The sequence below is a fragment of the Diceros bicornis genome, chromosome 6 (assembly GCF_020826845.1).
Source record: "Diceros bicornis minor isolate mBicDic1 chromosome 6, mDicBic1.mat.cur, whole genome shotgun sequence".
NCBI classification, from domain to species: Eukaryota; Metazoa; Chordata; class Mammalia; order Perissodactyla; family Rhinocerotidae; genus Diceros; species Diceros bicornis.
Window position 1 is genome coordinate 22,208,315 of NC_080745.1, and position 18,138 is coordinate 22,226,452.

The 18,138-nt window shown below is 44.6% G+C and overlaps 1 protein-coding gene across 2 annotated transcripts in view; it reads right to left on the reverse strand.

The window, feature by feature from the left end:
• The window catches only part of SLC35F3 (solute carrier family 35 member F3), a 414,557-nt gene that overhangs the window by 125,216 nt on the left and 271,203 nt on the right, over positions 1-18,138 (reverse strand). The window contains exon 1 of one of the 2 annotated variants that reach the window (XM_058543010.1): positions 173-494. The exons of the other annotated variant lie outside the window; for it this stretch is intronic. Coding sequence (XP_058398993.1) covers positions 173-248 — 76 coding nt within the window. The 5' untranslated portion in view covers positions 249-494. Of the gene's footprint in view, positions 1-172; positions 495-18,138 lie in introns of those variants that run through there. 2 annotated transcript variants of the gene reach the window in all.

Here is an 18,138-nt window from a genome sequence, read left to right on the forward strand (position 1 = left end):
AGCCGACTTGCCACCCACCTCAGGCAGCGCGGCGCAGCACTGCAGGCGACGCTTCCTGGGAGCGCGGCAGCACCCACGGCCGGGCAGCAGCCACGGCCGGGCAGACCGGGTAAGGGTGGCAACCCCCGGCGGGGTGCAGGGCCCCCGCGTCAGGTCCCCGCCGCCCCGTTACCTTCCACTTTGGTGAGGGTAAGGACCGGACTGTTGCAGGCGCTGAGCGGGGCCACCCGGGCTGAGTGCTTCTTCATGATGAGCCTTCCGCCTGCAGGAGCGCCGCCGCCGATCGCCTACATCCTGGGGCCGGCTGGAGCGCGCCTCTCGGTCCGGTGGCCTCCTCCGTGGAGGAGCGCGAGCGGCAGCCGCTCAGGCCCGGCCTCCCGGGGCTGGGGGCTGCCGGTGGGGCTCCTGTCGCCGCCCGGCTCACTGCGGCGGCCGCCCCTCGGAGCACATCTTCCCTGGCCGCGCAGCCACCCCACACACGCGCGCACAGCCGCCTGCTTGGAGGTTGCTGCAAACTCTAACGTCACGTACAAGTGCACTCCCCACTCCCACCCCACCGGCTCACCTGCTCCGCCCCCCGCCCGGGGACGCCCAGCCCCGCAGCCCGGGTCCCTCCCTGAGAGCCCGGCCCTGGCTGCAGCCTCGGGGCAGGACAGCAGGGCCGGCCACCGGCTCCCCATCTGCCCTTTAACAAGACCAGTGCATGGGAGGGAGACCCTGAGAACTTAGCCTCAGTGTTTCCCAAGTTTAAAAAGGCAGGTGTGGGGCCGGCCTGGTGGCGCAAGCGGTTGGGTGCACGCGCTCCCGCTGCGGCGTCCGGGGTTCGCTGGTTCGGATCCCGGGCGCGCACCGACGCACTGCTTTGGCAAGCCATGCTGTGGCGGCGTCCCATATAAAGTGGAGGAGGATGGGCACGGATGTTAGACCAGCCGTCTTCCTCGGCAAAAAAAGAGGAGGATTGGCGGATGTTAGCACAGGGCTGATCTCCACACCAAAAAAAAAAAAAAAAAAAGAAAAGGCAGGTGTTTGTGAGTTGACTCCTCCCTGTGCAAAGTCCTGAATTGTTGGATTACAGGATGAGTCAGAAAACAGCAAAGACTCCCACGGCTTGCATTAACTTCTTTGAAAGAGCCTAGGGGCACATTATCTTGTCTGGCCCCAGTGGACAGTTGTTTTTTGGGGAAGAAAATGCAAAGTTCACAGAAGCAAAGCAGCTGTAAGAAAACATAGGCTTGACGCGATTTCTGCTCCTGCCCCACCACCCCAGTCCAGAGAGGCCAAACTCCCTGAGAAGCACAGAAAGCTTCAGTTCTGCCAAGTTTTAGAACCTCTCTGCTTCAGCAGCAGGTCTGGCATTTGCCTCTGCAGGCACTGGTCTCACGCTCCCACTCAGACCCGGCTGTAAGCTATTGGCCAATGATGCTTGTTAAAAAGCAATGACATACCTATTGCATCACTGGCCAGGGCGATCCCTGAGTGAATACCGAGTCCCCAGGGGCGTTTATCCCATAATAGTACATCACCAAAGGTGCCCTGCCATTGTCCCTGCAGGAAGGATGCATAGGGCTTGTGTGGCCCCAGAAGTTGAAGGGCCTTGTGGGCATCTCATTCACACACGCCCGACCATCAGTTTTAGTCCCAGCCTCCACTGGGAATCTGAAGGTTCAGTGGTGATTCAAGGTGGGTTTTATTGTTATTGTTAAGTTCTTATCCAGAGTTTCAGAACCTCCCACTCTAACTGGTTTCCCGTCTCAAAGTTGATATTCTACTGTGCGATGTCATTCTCGTCCCCCATAAAGGTAACTCAGTGGAGGGGTAGAGGCAGAGAGTGTTTCCCTAGCTTGGCACCTACCAGCTGTTTCTGGTGACATCCACCTGCATATCCCCAGGTCTCTGGCAGAAGAGGTTCCTAGAAGTTGCTCTTGTAGGGTTCTTGTTATTACATGCCCTCTTGAACAGCCATGATGAATAAAATGACCCCTAGGTCTCCAAAAAGCCGGGGCTTTTCAGAGTGGCTTCCTCATTGCTATATCCAAGAAAAGGTTGTCAGGGTCTCTGCAGAGCCCTCTAGTGGTAGCCTCCATGCTATATGCCTCTCACAAGGAACTTGTCCCAAGACCCCTAGAAATGACATAAGTCACTAAGGTGACACCATTCCCTTCTTTGTAAAAATTAAGCACAAATAAGCTTAAAGCAAAAGAATCTCATATTATATATTAAAGATGATCTTTTTATCACAACATAATATGCCTATGTGTTGTTTCATCAAGTTTATCAATCAACATTTCTTGTATACACAATAGCTAAAACAGATATCACACAATAACAGTACCCATTTTTTGAGCACTAACTATGTATCAAGCACTGTGGTAAGTGTTTTACATACATCATTTCATTTTCTACTCACAAAAGCTCTGTAAGATTTTTGTTACCTTGTCTTATAGATAGGGAAACAGGCTAAGACAGCTTAAATAAAATATCCCAGGTCATAGAGTGAGCAACTGTCTGAGCAGAGATTTAAATCTAAGTCTGAATGAATCAAAAGCCTGCACTTACAACTGTTATGCTATTCTCTTCTCTTCTCTTATAAATGTAAAACGCAAAAATTCCACATAACTATTCCAACTCAGGTGGGAGATACTAGTCAAGTAATCCATAATCCATTTCCTTTCATTTTGATGTGACTTTGATAGATTTCATCACGCTCGTGCACCCCCCTGGAGGACCTGAGCTATGCTTGGCTGGGTCTTCCCCAGCACTTCAATTTTTAGTGTATGTGCTGCCAAAGGGAGCAATCTCTGCACTTCAAATCGGCCTTTCCACATTCATTCTACTGGTCAGATCACAACGAAAGTACCCAATAAATATTTGTCTGTTTTTTAGATATCTACTTTCTATTTATTGCAATATTATATACAAGTCATATAGATAATTAAATCTATATGTTGAATACCCTTGTCATTAGCTTCACTCATTAAACGATTGTAACCTAAATGCTTTTTTCCCCTGAAGGATACCCCAGGACCATTTGACACCTGAGAGGTCAGCACCTTCTCATGCCTGCCAACTTCTGCCTATCAAAGAGGAGGTGCCAACTGTCATCTCAACTTCCTCTCCTTAATTTTAAGTACTGAGTGCTGTTTCTTTTTTCTATACTCAACTCTCTCAGCCTTGTGTGCTCTCTCACATGGTGTTTCCACCAAAAAATCTTATACTCTCCCAAAAAACCCACAACTTCCTATACTCCTGTTTAAATCACGAGTTCCTGCTGCTTGATCCCCCGCGTACTGCTACTCCTCAGTGCACACCTGTTTTAGGAATGGGTGTGGTCAGGATGCATATTTACAAACTCACATAAGTAAAATTATTCTAGAAAGTTAACTGTGTACTGGTGTATGAGCACACATTAGTAATGTGAGAATTCCAACAACTGAAAACTCTATGCTGGAGTTAGGCTACAATGACCTAAGTCAAGGACACCTAGAAAATCACACAAGTTCTCCTCTTAAAAATCCAAATCTTAAATTACACACACACACAAAGGTGCTAATAATTCTTTCAATAAAGAGAGAGACACGATCCCTGAAGCATCAATGGAAACAACACCGTATGAGTAAGATCCAAGCAAGATGGTGGGTCATTTCACCTCTGACGCCTGTTCCTCTTTGGAGGGTATTAGTGTGAGCTAATAACTGAAGGATGTCATTGGGCATCGACCTGTCTTAAATTGAGCTTTACAGGAATTTATCTGAAAGCGGACCTGGGGTGACTTTTTTTCAGGTCATATTCATTAACAGATCTTCCTTGTCATCTTCTAAAAATGTATGGTACAATGGTTTGCTCATCAAAGCCCAGCATTTCCTTAGCTCTACATGAGATGGCATCTGTTGTGATAGAAGCCTGTTCTTTGTCACTAACCCCACTCTCTCATTTGCTTTTCCCTTTTCATTGATGAGGTTGGGGAGGTGGGATATTTAATGGCAATTTGTGGCCAATCTGGTATGGTAGGCTCATAAAGAATAGGTGGGTTTTGTGTTCTTAACGTTACAGTCCAAACATTGAAGAAAGTTCCCTGAATACAGAGAGTAACAAGCCTTTGATGCAGAACTTACATACTACGAGCATGAGTGCTACACACCCTGGGCTGCTCCCAGCAGCCTCCCTGCTTACTCCCCACTTCCCACTCGCAAACCAAACAGAAAAGAAGTGAAAAACGAGTCCCAGATAAGACAGGAGATGAAACAACCAGTTTCTCCTACCACCAAGTGCCTATATTTAAATTGCAACCCACAGGTGGGGGCCCAGCCATGGCCCTTTAGGAAGAGAAAGGCAGATAAGCCTGGGGTGAATCATCAGGAAGCGGGTAGCTATATAGGACCTGGCTGATTCCGCAAATTCTGGAGGCTTACCACTTTTCTTTCTGGTACTAGACTCCCAGCACTGGGCCTATATTCAGGCTGCAGTCTCTCTGAATAACTTGTGTTGCCTAAACAACCTGTTCTGGCCTTCTTGGACTGACTCATACTTGCGCCATGGTGGTCACTGGCCTCTTCTTTCCCTTCTACTAGCAGGTGAATAGCCACAGCCCCACTGCACTAGTCCAAGAAGGCATCGAATCCCTAATGGTGAGGTCCGGGGGTACTCATGATTCTCTTGAGGCCAAGACAGCATGGGAAATGCCTTGAACCACAGCCATCAGCTTGAATTTGAGCTCCAGCCCTGTCAATAAGAGTGGTCAACCTCAAGCGGTCACTCAGCCTACTCTGGCCTCGGTTTCCTAATTTGGGCACCAGAGAGTTGGATCCCATTGGCAGTTTTCAAACTGTGTTTCCTCGTCTCTGTGCAAAGCAACTCTACTTTTATCTGTTGGGGTACTATGTTAGATTTGGTTTACAAAAAAGTTGTCACTGTGAAAAGAAAATTTTGAAAACCATTGATTGGATAATCTCCAAGGTCCCATTTGGTTTTAAAATTGGGGGTGTATGAAATTATCTTCCTAGATAAGACAACTGTCACTCCCTCCAAGGATCTTAAAAGAATCTTATCCTCCATGAATATCTCCAGTTAGTTAAGGAGATTCTTGCTTTAAGTGGTTTTCTCACGCTTTTGACACAGTCAGAAATACATTTACATTTGTCAAAATATGTAGAGTTGTATACTAAAAAGGATGAATTTTACTGTTTATAAATTATGTATCAATTTAAAAATTGGGAAAAATACATTTTACATATACAAACCAGTATACATTTCAGTATACAAATCAGTATACATATCAGTATACAAATCAGTATACATAAACATATATGTAACTGATTTGAATATTTAATAACATACTGTCCTTACCATGAATGAGCACTGCTATTCCATTTTATTCATTTTGTTCTGTTCTTTCATTACAAAAAAAAAAATATGCTAATTGTGATCAACTAAGTTGGTTTTATTATGATCCACTTATAGGTCATATTTCATGTGGTTTGAAAAATACTGTTAAAAATTATATTCTTTTAAATTATGTGAAGACCTTTATCTGTTAAAAATAAATAATAAAAATTTTAAAATCCAGCTAAGATTTTCAATAGTCAGAAAATAGGCCACTTCAATTAATTCACTCTGAAATATCAACACTGTTTCATAGTTCTCCACAGTATTAAATAGTGAGAATAACAAATTATTTTTGTGGTTACCAGTGTTTAAAAATAATCACTTAAAGTAGTTCCAGGAACCAGAAATGGAGTTTTACCCAAATAAATCAGTCTGCAGCATTCAGAAGCTTTCAAAGTAGAGCAAGCATTGGTATTTCCAACAGGAGAGAAAGTCTAATGATCGAAAGAAATTAACTCCCATGCACTGGGCAGCTCATTCCCCACACCTGGCAGGAATAATCGATAATCTTTTCAATAACTCCAAGTGCAAATGCAGGGAAACAAGAACCACTAGACAGAGCACTTGGTGGCCTTCCTCATCTACACATGTCCCTTCTCTTCCTCAGTGATGTGCATCACCAGGACAAACTCAGACTTGTGAGGTCCCACTAGGATTTCTCCTCTTTCCCTGGGGAGGAATGTTGAGGTTGGATAACTGTAGGCAGGACATCAAGAGGCGAGATCACCCATGTCACGATTGGGCTTCCAGACACATCCCCTCCAGCTACCTCTCTGACTGCTCCATGATGACTAGACAACAGTGGGACCTGTGGTTATGCTAAGCCCAGAGCCGGAATCATGATGAACAAAAGGAGAGGCACAGAGATAGGAACAGGATGTCTGGTTGCTTCCTCTGTGGATCCTAGTCACAGGCCTGTCCTATGCTAGGTGTCAGACACCAGGGGATGGCCCTCTGCAAGACCAGGCCATAGTGTGGTGGGAGCTGAGCAGGGGCAGCTGCCCTGGGAGAGCAGCATGGCCAGGAGAGAGCTCCTGGATGGACATCTGTGTTAGGCTGGGGCTCCCTTTGCTGGGACCTTCAGAGTCCTAGTGAGGTGCCAACACAGATAATGGGTATAGAGGGACTACACAGTGCCTAGTCCCCAGCAGGTACTCAAGAAATGATCATTCTCTTCCATCGTGGGAAATGGACACGCCAGGTTCCACACATGCCTTCCCACACTGTGAATCAGTATGGAAAGGGGGCACTGCTTATAAATGGTTTCATTTGGGCAAATTATTTAATCTCTTCATGCTCAGTCATTGCATCTTTAAAATGGAGATAATAAGAGCAGATACCTTACAGCATTGTTGCGAATATTAAGGAAATTAATACATGCAAAGCTATTATAGTAGCTGGCGAATAGTAAGCACTCAGAACATATCAGTCATTATTTTCAGTCTCTCCTATTAGGTTCCTTAATGGAGAGGTGCCATCTCTGGTTTGCTTTATCTCCGGTGCCTAAGATAGTATATGGCCTATGTGCTCAACGTAAGAGCTCAAAGCAGGAAGGAAGGAAGGAGAAAAGAGGGAGGGAGGAAGGGAAGAAGGGAGGAAGGAAAGAAGGAAGGAAGGAAGGCAAGTCACAGAATTCTAGAGTTTTCTAGAATTGTCTGCTTCACCTTCCTCCCAGACTATCCCTTTCTGCCTGCATGGTAACAGGAATGACAAAGCCATGCTGGCTAACTCCTTTCTGCTCAGGGCTCTGTGCCTCTCACTCGCTTCATCTCAGGGCAAGTGTTTTGGAGACCAGGACACTGGACTCAAGGTGAGGAGAGAGATCCGATACCATTTAGTTCAGAAATAGCTGCTTGCTTGTGTTCCGGATGATTCATCGACCACAGCTGGACTCCTGTCTGATTCCTCTGCTCTTCCTTCTCTGTGCAGTGGGAACCAGAAGACTGACCTGTATCAGATCCTCATCAATGCCAGGGGCAGACTCCCTTGGCTGGTGTTTGTTTCCAAGGGTGAATCAAGGGGACTGGCCATCAGACTCGGCTGGAAAAGAAGAAAGATGTGTGGGTTTGGGAAGGAGCCTGCCCTACTCTTTAGTTCCTGGGGACAGGGTGGGCCAGGACCCCCGGCCAAGGCTCACATTCAGTGAGGACAGAGGAGGCTTGAAGGTGGGCAGATAGATCCAGAAGTCCTGCTCTCCGAGACTAAGACAGCCCTCTGCACTTCTCAGAGGCAGTGACTGCCTCCGCCTTGCCCTGGAGTTACATGTATACTCGCTTCAGCTTCCTGCTGGGCTGCAGACGCTGTGAGGCAGGGACCCTGCCCACGAACAGGGCCCCAACAAGCATTGTTGGATGAATGAAAAATCACTAGGGCAGAAAGAAGCGGGAACTTACCAGTGGTCTAGGTGGACAAGAAGCTGAATCTGGAGAAGCGGATTCGGCAGGTCTGCGGGGGCAGGTACTTTCTGAACTAGCCCCAATCTCCCCCCTTCAGGAAACAGAAGGGTCCTGCCTACTCGTCAAGGGAGCTCCAAGCAGCACAAACCCCCTCTGTGCAGGTGACCTCTGGGCACCCTGCTCTTCACAGCGTCCACGACCCCCGCTGGCTTCTTTCCTCTCCTGAGAACCTGGCTCTCCTGCTTGATTCCCCCCTTAGGTTGATGGATCTAGGAAATAGCTGGGCCCTCCTGATGCCTGGCCCAGCTCTGCCCCTCCATGAAAACAAGCCTGCAAGGATCATGGAGACTGTGTAATGCGTTTCCTTGTGGGGGTGGCGCAGGGGGTTTACAGAGTGTCGCACAGAGGTGCCTGAAAACTAACACACCTCCTACCTCCCCACATGTTCCCAGTCCCAGCAGCTGCTACACACCCCCTCACCCACATGGCGCCCTCACGGCACGACCCCCTCCCCATCCACACGGCCCTCACTCTCTCCTTCCTCTACCAGCACTGCTCACACACCCCCACTCCAGGCCCGCCGTCCCCCTCGCCAAGGAGACCCTCCTGGGAACGGTCTGGTGCTGACCTGCCCAGAAAGGGGGAGCCCCCTGGAATTCCAGTGACTAAGATCCTCCTCCTTCCTAGACTTCTTTCCAGGTTTGTTTTGCCCCTCGGGGGAACCTTCCTCTGGATATTGGTGCTCTCTGCTCCCCACCCAGAGAACAGACCAACTCGCCCTCAGCCATGGGTTTGACTCTTGGACAAGCTGCTCTCATTAGAAGCCCTCAGGCCCTGCCCCAGGCTTCTGGCTGTTTTTGCCACTCAGGCTGGCTTCAGAGAAAGGTGGGGCCCTGGTGGAGGCCAGCAAGACCAGGTTCTCAGAGTGGGAGGAGTCAGAGGGTGACTAGCATTCCTGGTGCCAGCAGCTCTGTAGCTTTCTCTCTCAGCCATCACTTCACTGAAAGCCTTCGATTAAGTGGTTATTCTGTTCCCAGGGCTGTGCTTCCTGCTCAGTGACAGTGAAGGTGAGTTCTGACCAGTGACACTCCATGCATGACATGCTAAGACCTCATGAGCACAACTGACCAAGTCCACTGTAACTCTCTGTGAACTCACTGGGTGAGAGTAAAAATTTTGCATGTCAAAGATTGCCAAATGACCCCACTGGCCAAAAAATATAAAGTGCTCCAAAGAAATTACTGTGTCTTCCCAAAAATAAGAATTGAGAATTGCCATTTTTCTCTGCTGTATTTTACAACATATCTGTTGACCTACGCCGGGCATTGGAGGTGTGGATATTCACAAGAAGTTGCAGGAGTCACCAGAGGAGTGGGTGCAGATCAAAGGGAGAGAGATGTTCCATAATTTTATCAGCTATGAGGAACACACCTCATTTTTTTGCAAAAGCAAACAAACCAAAATCCTGCTTAAGGCAAAGGCTGTTCTTTGCTTTGGGGCTGAAAGAGAAGGTCCCAAAGATACTGGACAGAGCAAGAAGAGGCCTGAGGTCTGGGGGTACATCCTGCTCCTGACTGCAGCAGTTAGTCATGCCTTTCCCAAAAATGAATGGCTAGTATAGGGAAAGGGGACAAGCCCCAAGAATTCCCTAAAGCTCCAGATGGGGATGAGAGGTTAAATGCATGCACGGTTTGTTACTAACACCATCTCGCTGGTGTCAGAGTATTTCTGCCTTGTGGATTCCAAAACTACCTTCCAACAGATAACTCCTTGTCACTTGGACAAAGCTGGGCTTGTCAATGCTCCAGGGGTGCATCTGAGACGATGAGTTAGGGCTCTGATGACGAGTGACCAGCCTGGAGCACTCATTAGGGAGACAACCAGGCATGGTTTGGGTTTCCATAGCACATCAACACGGTAATAATTCTCTAGCTCCACGGGAACCTTTTGAAAGTATCTAGTCAAAATTTGTTCTTGGATTTTTGTCAATCCCCATTTTGATTTTAAGATGATTATCCTTGAAAATTTCATGTACTGTTGATGGGAGTAAAAATTGATATACCCTCTCTGAAAGTTGGCAATATGTATCGAAATTGCAAAAAAACAATGTTTGTGGCCTATTACCTACTATTTTCATTTTTAGGAATTTTTCTCAAGAAATAATCTTTTGTGAACACAGATATATTACAAAGACATTCATACGAGTTTTATTACTACTAGGTAAAAAACTGGAAACAACCTAAACGTTCAACAACAGGGAAATGGGAAATAAAGCATGGTGTATTTACACAAAAGAGTATAATAGAGTGTACATTGCTTAAATGTAGTTTTAGACTTTGCCCTTGAGTGTTTATGAGTGTGAAGTCTATTGTGTCAGTATCTGTTTTAAAACAAGAGGACTGCCGTCTCTTTGCATCCTGGCTGGGCTCTGTGGTGCTCCCAGGACCTTGCAACGCAGGTGTCTGAAATACAGAGGGCTCTAGCCCACAAGGGAGGCCTGCGCTCTGGTGTGATGGTAGGAAAACAGCAGAACAGCCCCACAATGCATCACTTTCATCCTTTTAGCACATCAACCACAGTTATCAGCTGTAGGGCAACAGGTTAGAAATTATTATTAGACATCGTTTTTATTAATGGATTGGTGTACACCCATTGTATATTGTTTACTAATATAAATACTTCTCAGCATGGATTTATTTGGTCTGACGTGTTCTCTCTACTTCCTGAAAGCTCAGATGAACAAACCATGACACATCAATCTTACCCCTCTTCTCTCAGGCTTGCTTTCTTTCCTTGCTACTGTCTAAAACATGCCCCACTCCATCTACTCCTTACCCACTCCTTTGAGCCCACTTTTTTGGTAAAACTTACAAAAATAAAAACCAAAAACACACCATCAAAAGAAAACAGTCACACACATACACATTCAAGATTCGAATGTCCTGCTCACTGTGGTGAGGACCAAACCTGATGGCAGCTCTGCGTGGAGCCCAGCTTATGGGAAATACTCACAAGAGAAGCTCATTGATTTTTGTTTTAACCTTGACTGTTCATTTAAAGTGAGCTGGTATCAAATGCTCTATGGATAGCGGAATTCTAATTTGGAATTAGTAGCAACCTAAAACGTCTAAGACATGAAGGATAACTGTGGCTTGAAAACCTGTCTCCAGCATTCTCAGAATTTAAGGCACACTTCACCCATGGCTCTTGAAGCATTATTTGATTCATTAATGAGATGGGAGAAATATACCTCAAAGGGTTCAATTCAACAGTCCTTGGAGCTAATTGAAGATAACAAATATGTAGATGTAAGGTGTTAGCATAAACTGGAATAAAAAATCACTTTCATTGCAAAATGTTTATCTGCAACCCTGCCCAGAAATGACATACGTAAACATAAGTTTGTCTTCACCCAGACATATTAATTCATAGAAACCTTCTCTATGAATTTGAAGAGTAGTGCTGGAATCACACTGGGATCTGGAGTGCATGGCTTCTTCTGCATTTTGGTGACAGTTCACTCCTGCTTGCTAATGGACTTTGGGTATGGCTTACAGATGACACCCTGTGCCCATGCAAGGGGGGCCTGGACATTGTTTAAGAGCATAGACTCTCCCACGTAGAAAGGTTTTGGAAGTCACCTAGTACATCACCTTTAGTTTGGGCCAGGAAGAAATAAAACTAAGAGGACAACAGAGAAACAAAAAATAGAATAGAAGCAACCTAAATACACCTCCAGAAGTGCACACGGCCGAAATGCCGAGGTCTGTCTCACAGCTGCAGCTGCTAAGAAGCTGAGAGCCTTTAGATGGATGGGACCTGTCTGCACTTCAGAGACTCTTCTGCAGGTAAAATAAAGAGGCCACTCTTTCTTGGACTTCGGTTTTAAACTTTAGACAAGAGTCAGGAAACTTACAATGCTTTTAAAATGACTCTTTGTTTTTAGGAAAGGAAGTGGTGCCTCTAGGGAAAAGAAAAAACAAAAACCCTCAATCTTAAGAAAAGAAAGACAATGTGAGTGCTTCCAGCTCCAAGTGGAAGTTTTCTGGGAGATGGTGGATTCACGTGGGGAGAAGGAGGTGAATTGGGGCATCTGGTAAGGCTCTCAGGCAGTTTTGTCAAAAAGGTGGGCATAGGCAAAATAGCAAATTCATATGTTTCTCACCATCTAGAAAGTGAAGAGACAACAAACAGAAGGGGAGAAAATATTTGCAGATCATATATCTGATTATAGACTTGTACCTAAAATATATAAAGAACTCTGACAACTCAATAATAAAAAAACAAATAACCCAATAAAAATAATAGGCAAAGGTGATTAAAAAATGGGCCAAGGACCTTATGGATACCTCACCAAAGATATACAGATGGCAAATAAACATATGAGAAGATGTTCCACATCATATGTCATCAGGGAAATGCAAATTAAAACAACGAGATACCACTGCACACCTATTAGAATGGCCACAATCTGAAACACTGACAACACCAAATGCTGATAAGGACGTAGAGCAACAGGACTCTCATATATTGCTGTGGGAATGCAAAATGGTATGGACACTTTGGAAGACAGTTTTGCGGTTTCTCACAAAACTAAACATACTCTTACCATATGATCCAGCAATCACACTCTTTGGTTTTTACCCAAGGGAGCTAAAAATTTATGTCCACACAAAACCTGTACACGAATGACTATAGCAGCTCTATTCATAATTGCCAAAATTTGGAAGCAACCGAGACGTCCTTCAGTAGGTGAAAGGATAAATAAACTGTGATACATCCAGACAATGGCATATTATTTAGTGCTAAAAAGAAATGAGCTACTAAGCCATGACAAGACTTTGAGGAACCTTAAATGCACGTACTAAGTGAAAGAAGCTGATCTGAAAAGGCTACATACTGTATGATTCCAACTACATGACATTCCGGAAAAGGCAAAACTATGGAGATAGTAAAAAGATCAGTGGTTGCCAGAGGTGGGGGGGGGGTGGCAGCATAGACAGAGATGAATAGGCAGAGCACAGAGGATTTTTAGGGCAGCGAAAATACTCTGTATGATATTATGATGATGGATATATGTCATTATACATTTGTCCAAACCCATAGAATGTACAACACCAAGAGTGAACCCTAAGGTAAACTGTGGACTTTGGGTGATTATGATGTGTCAATGTAGGTTCATCCTTGGTAAAAAATGTACCATTCTGGTACGCAATATTGATAATGGTGGAGGCTATGCATGTGTGGGGGCAGAGGGTATATGAGAAATCTCTGTACCTTCCTCTCAATTTTGTTGTAAACCTAAAACTGCTCTAAGACAATAGTCTTTAAAACAATTTTTTTTGTAAATGAGCAAAGGATCTGAATAGACATTTCTCCAAAGAAGATATACAAATGGCCAATAAGCACATAAAAAGATGCACAAAATCAACAGACATCAGGGAAATGCAAATCAAAACCACAATGAGATACCACTTCACATCCACTAGGATGGCTAGAACCAAAAAGTCTGACAATAACAAGTGTTGATGAAGATGTGGAGAAATTGAGAAGAAAACCTCATATACTGCTGGTGGAATTGTAAAATATGCAGCCACTTTGGAAAACAGGTTGGTAGTTCCTCAAAAGGTTAAACATAGAGTTCTTATATGACCCAGCAATTCCACCTCTAGGTATATACCCAGGAGAAATAAAAACATATGTCCACATAAAAACTTTTACACAAATGTTTATAGCAGCATTATTCATAATAACCCAAAATGGAAACACTGCAATTGTCCATCAACTATTGAATAAATACAGAAAACATGGTATATCTGCAGAATGGAATATTATTCAGCAATAAAAAGTAATGAAGTACTGATACATGTGATAACATTGATGAGCCTTGAAAACATGTGAAGTAAAAGAAGCTAGACATAAAAGATGACATCTTATATGATCTCACATATATGAAATGTCCAGAATAGGCAAATTTATAGGGACAGAACATCGATTAGTGCTTGCTAGAGGAGGAGGGAAAGGGAGAATTGGGGGGTGACTGCTAATGGGTATGAGGTTTCCTTTGGGGTGATAAAAATGTTCTAAAAGTAACTGTGATGGTTGCATAATTCTGTGAATACACTAAGAAGACTGAATTATACATTTTAAGTAGATGAATTGTATGGTTTGTGAATTATATCTCAATAAAGCTGTTATTAAATAACACTCATATGCTTCTTAAAACCTAAGATAAAAGTTTATTCTGAACTATGGTCACACATATCTATTGGTATCTATTATTAAATAGTGAGTTTTTTCAAAAAAATATTAATAGTAGTTTACTGTGTTTGGTGGCATTGCAAGGTGACTTTTAAAATTATTCTTTTGTTCCTTTTTTTTTGACTGATTCTTATTAAGCAAATATGTACTAAAATGTTCTTATAAAGACAAATAAAAAGAAATTGGACAGGTTTTAAAAATGACTAAATACATTCTTGTAGATCAAATGTTCAATACATCTACTTATTACCGTGTATGCCTTAGGCCTTTGACACTCTTACAGTATTTGTCCTCAGAGCCCATTAAATTACTACAGATGATTATAATCTATATCTAAGTATTTCAGCTCCTGCCTCTGCGAAATGGGCATCGCCCTATCTTCCTTGCGTGGCGGTGGGGAGGACTGAGTGGGACCCTGTATTAATCAGAACTCCAGGCAGTGCTGCAGTGTGGCCCCGGGCCCAGCTGCTCCCCTCACTCGTGCGCTGGGCAAGGCTGCCAGGGGCAGGCCTGGCTGCCCGCGTGATTCTTTCAGCTCTGCCCCTCAGCAAAGTACAAGCCGCCCACATCATGGGGTGTCATGGGTGCTTTACAAGCAGCCCAAATGCAAGAGTTAAGTCCAGGAATGTCAAGGGCTGCTGTAGATTTCCAACAAAAGCTCCCTTGTCAGCTCATATCCAAGACTTTATTTTTCCCTTTCACTGTGTATATTTTCCCTAAATCCAAAAACAGGGAAAATAATGCAAAAATAGGGACCCATTCTCCCTTTTCCTACAGTGCATGACTTTCCACAGCATAATTACTTCTTTTTCTTTCTAGGAAGTTAGAATGTCCACCACTTTACAAAAGATACCTAGAACTGGCAATCAACCTCAGCAGGACTCGCGCCTTCTACCAACTTCTCCTTTGTCACTAAGCAGGAGGCTTCCCAAGGGAACTGTCTATCAAGGCCACTTAGGACAAGGTTATAATGACCAAGCATACAAGAAACTTCTTAAAGGGAGTCTTGCATGTATCTCTTTTTCAAAATCCTTGAAGGCCACACATAGTACAATCCAGATGATTTACTACATATCCCCGGATGTGGCAAACCAGCTCTCTGACAATAAGAGCCCTGATTTGCAGCATTTCCCAACTGCTGTAGTGTAAATATTGATGATATAGTCCATTTCAAGTTTTCAACATGATGTCACTGAAGTCGAAATTGGGAGGAGATGTGTACAATCGCCTCTTTCGAGCTGGTATGAGTCAGCTTCAGCACACGGCTAGGTGTATTGAATGACAAATTAATGATAAAATTTTAGACCACTCAGTTCAGCTATTGCAGCACCACAGTCCAAGTACACATCAGTAAGGGGGTTGGTGAATCAACTGAAATATACTTCTTTAATCTTAACTGCCTATTGTGGTGCTCAGACCCGGATGCCCAAACAATCTCAGTTATCCATCAGGAATTAACCACCCTGGGCCGAACAGATTGGAGCAGACTCATGAAGCCCCGTTCTTTGACACCTGTATGGAAATACAGTCTAGTGTAGCTTAAACGTTCTTCCTTTTCAAAGTGACTTTTTGTTAAATTCTGGTGATTCTCTTTCATAAATATGTTTTAAACTGTCTTGCCTCTCCTCTGTCTCCACTCTAACTCATTCTCCAATGACCCCTGGCCTGCACCATCTGGAATCTCTTAACTGGTCACTTGGCATCAAGTCCTAGCCTCTCTTCCCTACTCACTGCCACCAGAGGGGTCTTTCTGAAATGTAAGCCCTCCATGCCCAGGTGGTCCAGTCCCTGCCCCATCACCCACCTGCCTCCTCCCTGCTGACATGCTTATCTTCCTTTAGCACCTCTGCCTGGAACATACTTTCCTTCCTATCTGTCTGGTGCTTTCTACTTCTTCTTTGAATCTCAGCTGAAGTGTCACTTTTTCTAGGATGCCTCCTCTGGCGCTCCACCCCAGTCAGGTCGGTGTCTCACACACACTCATGGTGGTCAGCCTCGGCCCCTTTCTGTAGCATCTGTCACCTTTCCCTAGATTGGCAGCTACGCACGTATTCATTTAGTCTTGGGTTTTCCTGTTCTGAGTAAGCCCCAGGAGGACAGGAGTCTGGTTTACAGCCTGATCTTTAGTGCTTGCATGATGCAGGCACACAGGGGGCTGCTCAAATGTTGGTGTGAAGACTAATGGGGGACATTAAGAAAGGAGGGAGGAATGACTCTGTAACTTGTTCACTCAAACCCCCAGATTGCTCCCCACCATCTACAGAAGGCATTTTCAACTCTGGCTGCTCACTGGATCAATTGAAAATACAGATGCTGAGGCCCCATCTCAGACCAACTAAACAGTCTCAGGGGGATAAGGTGTACCTGGGCATCTGTAGTCCTAAAGAGCATCCCAGGTGTTTTGCTGCAGAGTGAGGACTGAGAATCACTAACCTAGAGGATAAACCTACACGCCTTAGCAAGGCATATTGGCTTTCCCCAACACGTCCCCAAGCTCTCTCTTCCACGCCCACCTCCCACGTCCCTGTCTTCTAGAACCAGCAGTATAACGTTGTAGATGCTCTTCCTCCACCTCTACCTCCCTTTGCATGGAAAACTCCTCCTCCTCACTCTTGAAGACCCAAACCAGATGGATCCGCCTCTGAGAAGACTTTCCTGATTCTCCAAGGCAGAGCTGCTCTCTTTGATGCTTCCATCAACACTGTGTTCACGCAGAACTTAGGATGGCACGTGCGGTTCCCAAAATATGTTCCTTGGAACACTAGCTACTGGGGGTGGGGGCTATGGGAAATGCGAAATGCTGCACAATACATACCCCCCTTGAAGATGTACATTAGCTTATTAAAGGCGCTGAGAAGACCTGCAATAAAAACAAAAAACACAAACAAAAACCTGCTGAAATTGATTTAACCTATTGTCTCATACACTTATTTGATCACAGACCCATTTCGCCCAGCCCAACACTTATGAATATCCCCCAGGAGTTGCTGTAATTATTTGCTTAAATATATTTCTCTCTGGACTAGTCTCTGAGCTCCTGGAAGACAGTGATCATGACTGGTGAGCTTTCCATCTTTGCTACTTGGCAAAATTTTAACATTAGCATGCATTTTGAACAAATTGCTGAATACTTACTTTGCTCCCTCTTGTGACTTTTTTCCAAAAAGCTAAACTATCGGGATTTCTGGCACTTTCTTTTTCAAAATATTCGCTCAAAAGGGGGATGCTGAGTTTCTGGTCCATTGCTACAGAGACCAAATCCACAGCAATTTAGATACTGGAGCATAATTCTCACCTGTCCCATGCAACTATCATTAATGTTTTATTCTCCCATCTATCACTGCTTCTTCAACAGTTTTATCTTTTTTTTTTCTTTTTTGGTGAGGAAGATTGGCCCTGAGCTAACATCTGTGCCCATCTTCCTCTATTTTGTATGCAGGACACCACCACAGCATGGCTTGATGAGTGGTGTGTCGGTCTGCCCCTGGGATCTGAATCTGTGAACCCTGGGCCGCTGAAGCAGAGTGCGTGAACTTAACCACTACACCACTGAGCCAGCCCACGAACAGTTTCATATTTTAAAAGAAATACATAATCCAGGTAATCGACATGAAAATGAGTAAAGTGCCTTCACAGGGACTAATTTCTTACTTGAACAAAAAGTGCTAGTCAACGTATCAACACCTATGGATGGCTGTTCTAGACATCTCCCTTCTTTTTCCTCTGAAATCACTTAGCTGCCAAGTTAATATTCACCGGGTTAACCACCTACTAAAAATCTCTCCAATGCCCCTGGCGTGCAAGTTGGTTTCCATATGCTGACACATCTTCCTGTGTTTATATTTATAGCATATCACAGGTGAAGGGAAGACCTGGCAGGGATTTCTAACAGCTAAATGTTAATTATGACTACAGTTTATGTAGCTTATCAGAGAAGTAAATCTATTTGATCTTGTTAAGAATAAAAAATGTGGGTGTCGTTCAGCTGCCTCTGTTTTTCTGGTTGGTCTTTCAACACAACAGATGTGTTATTGCTGCAAACACGCTCACATTACAACCTGATGCTGGTTCTTTTGAAATTTCTTTTCCCTCAAATCAA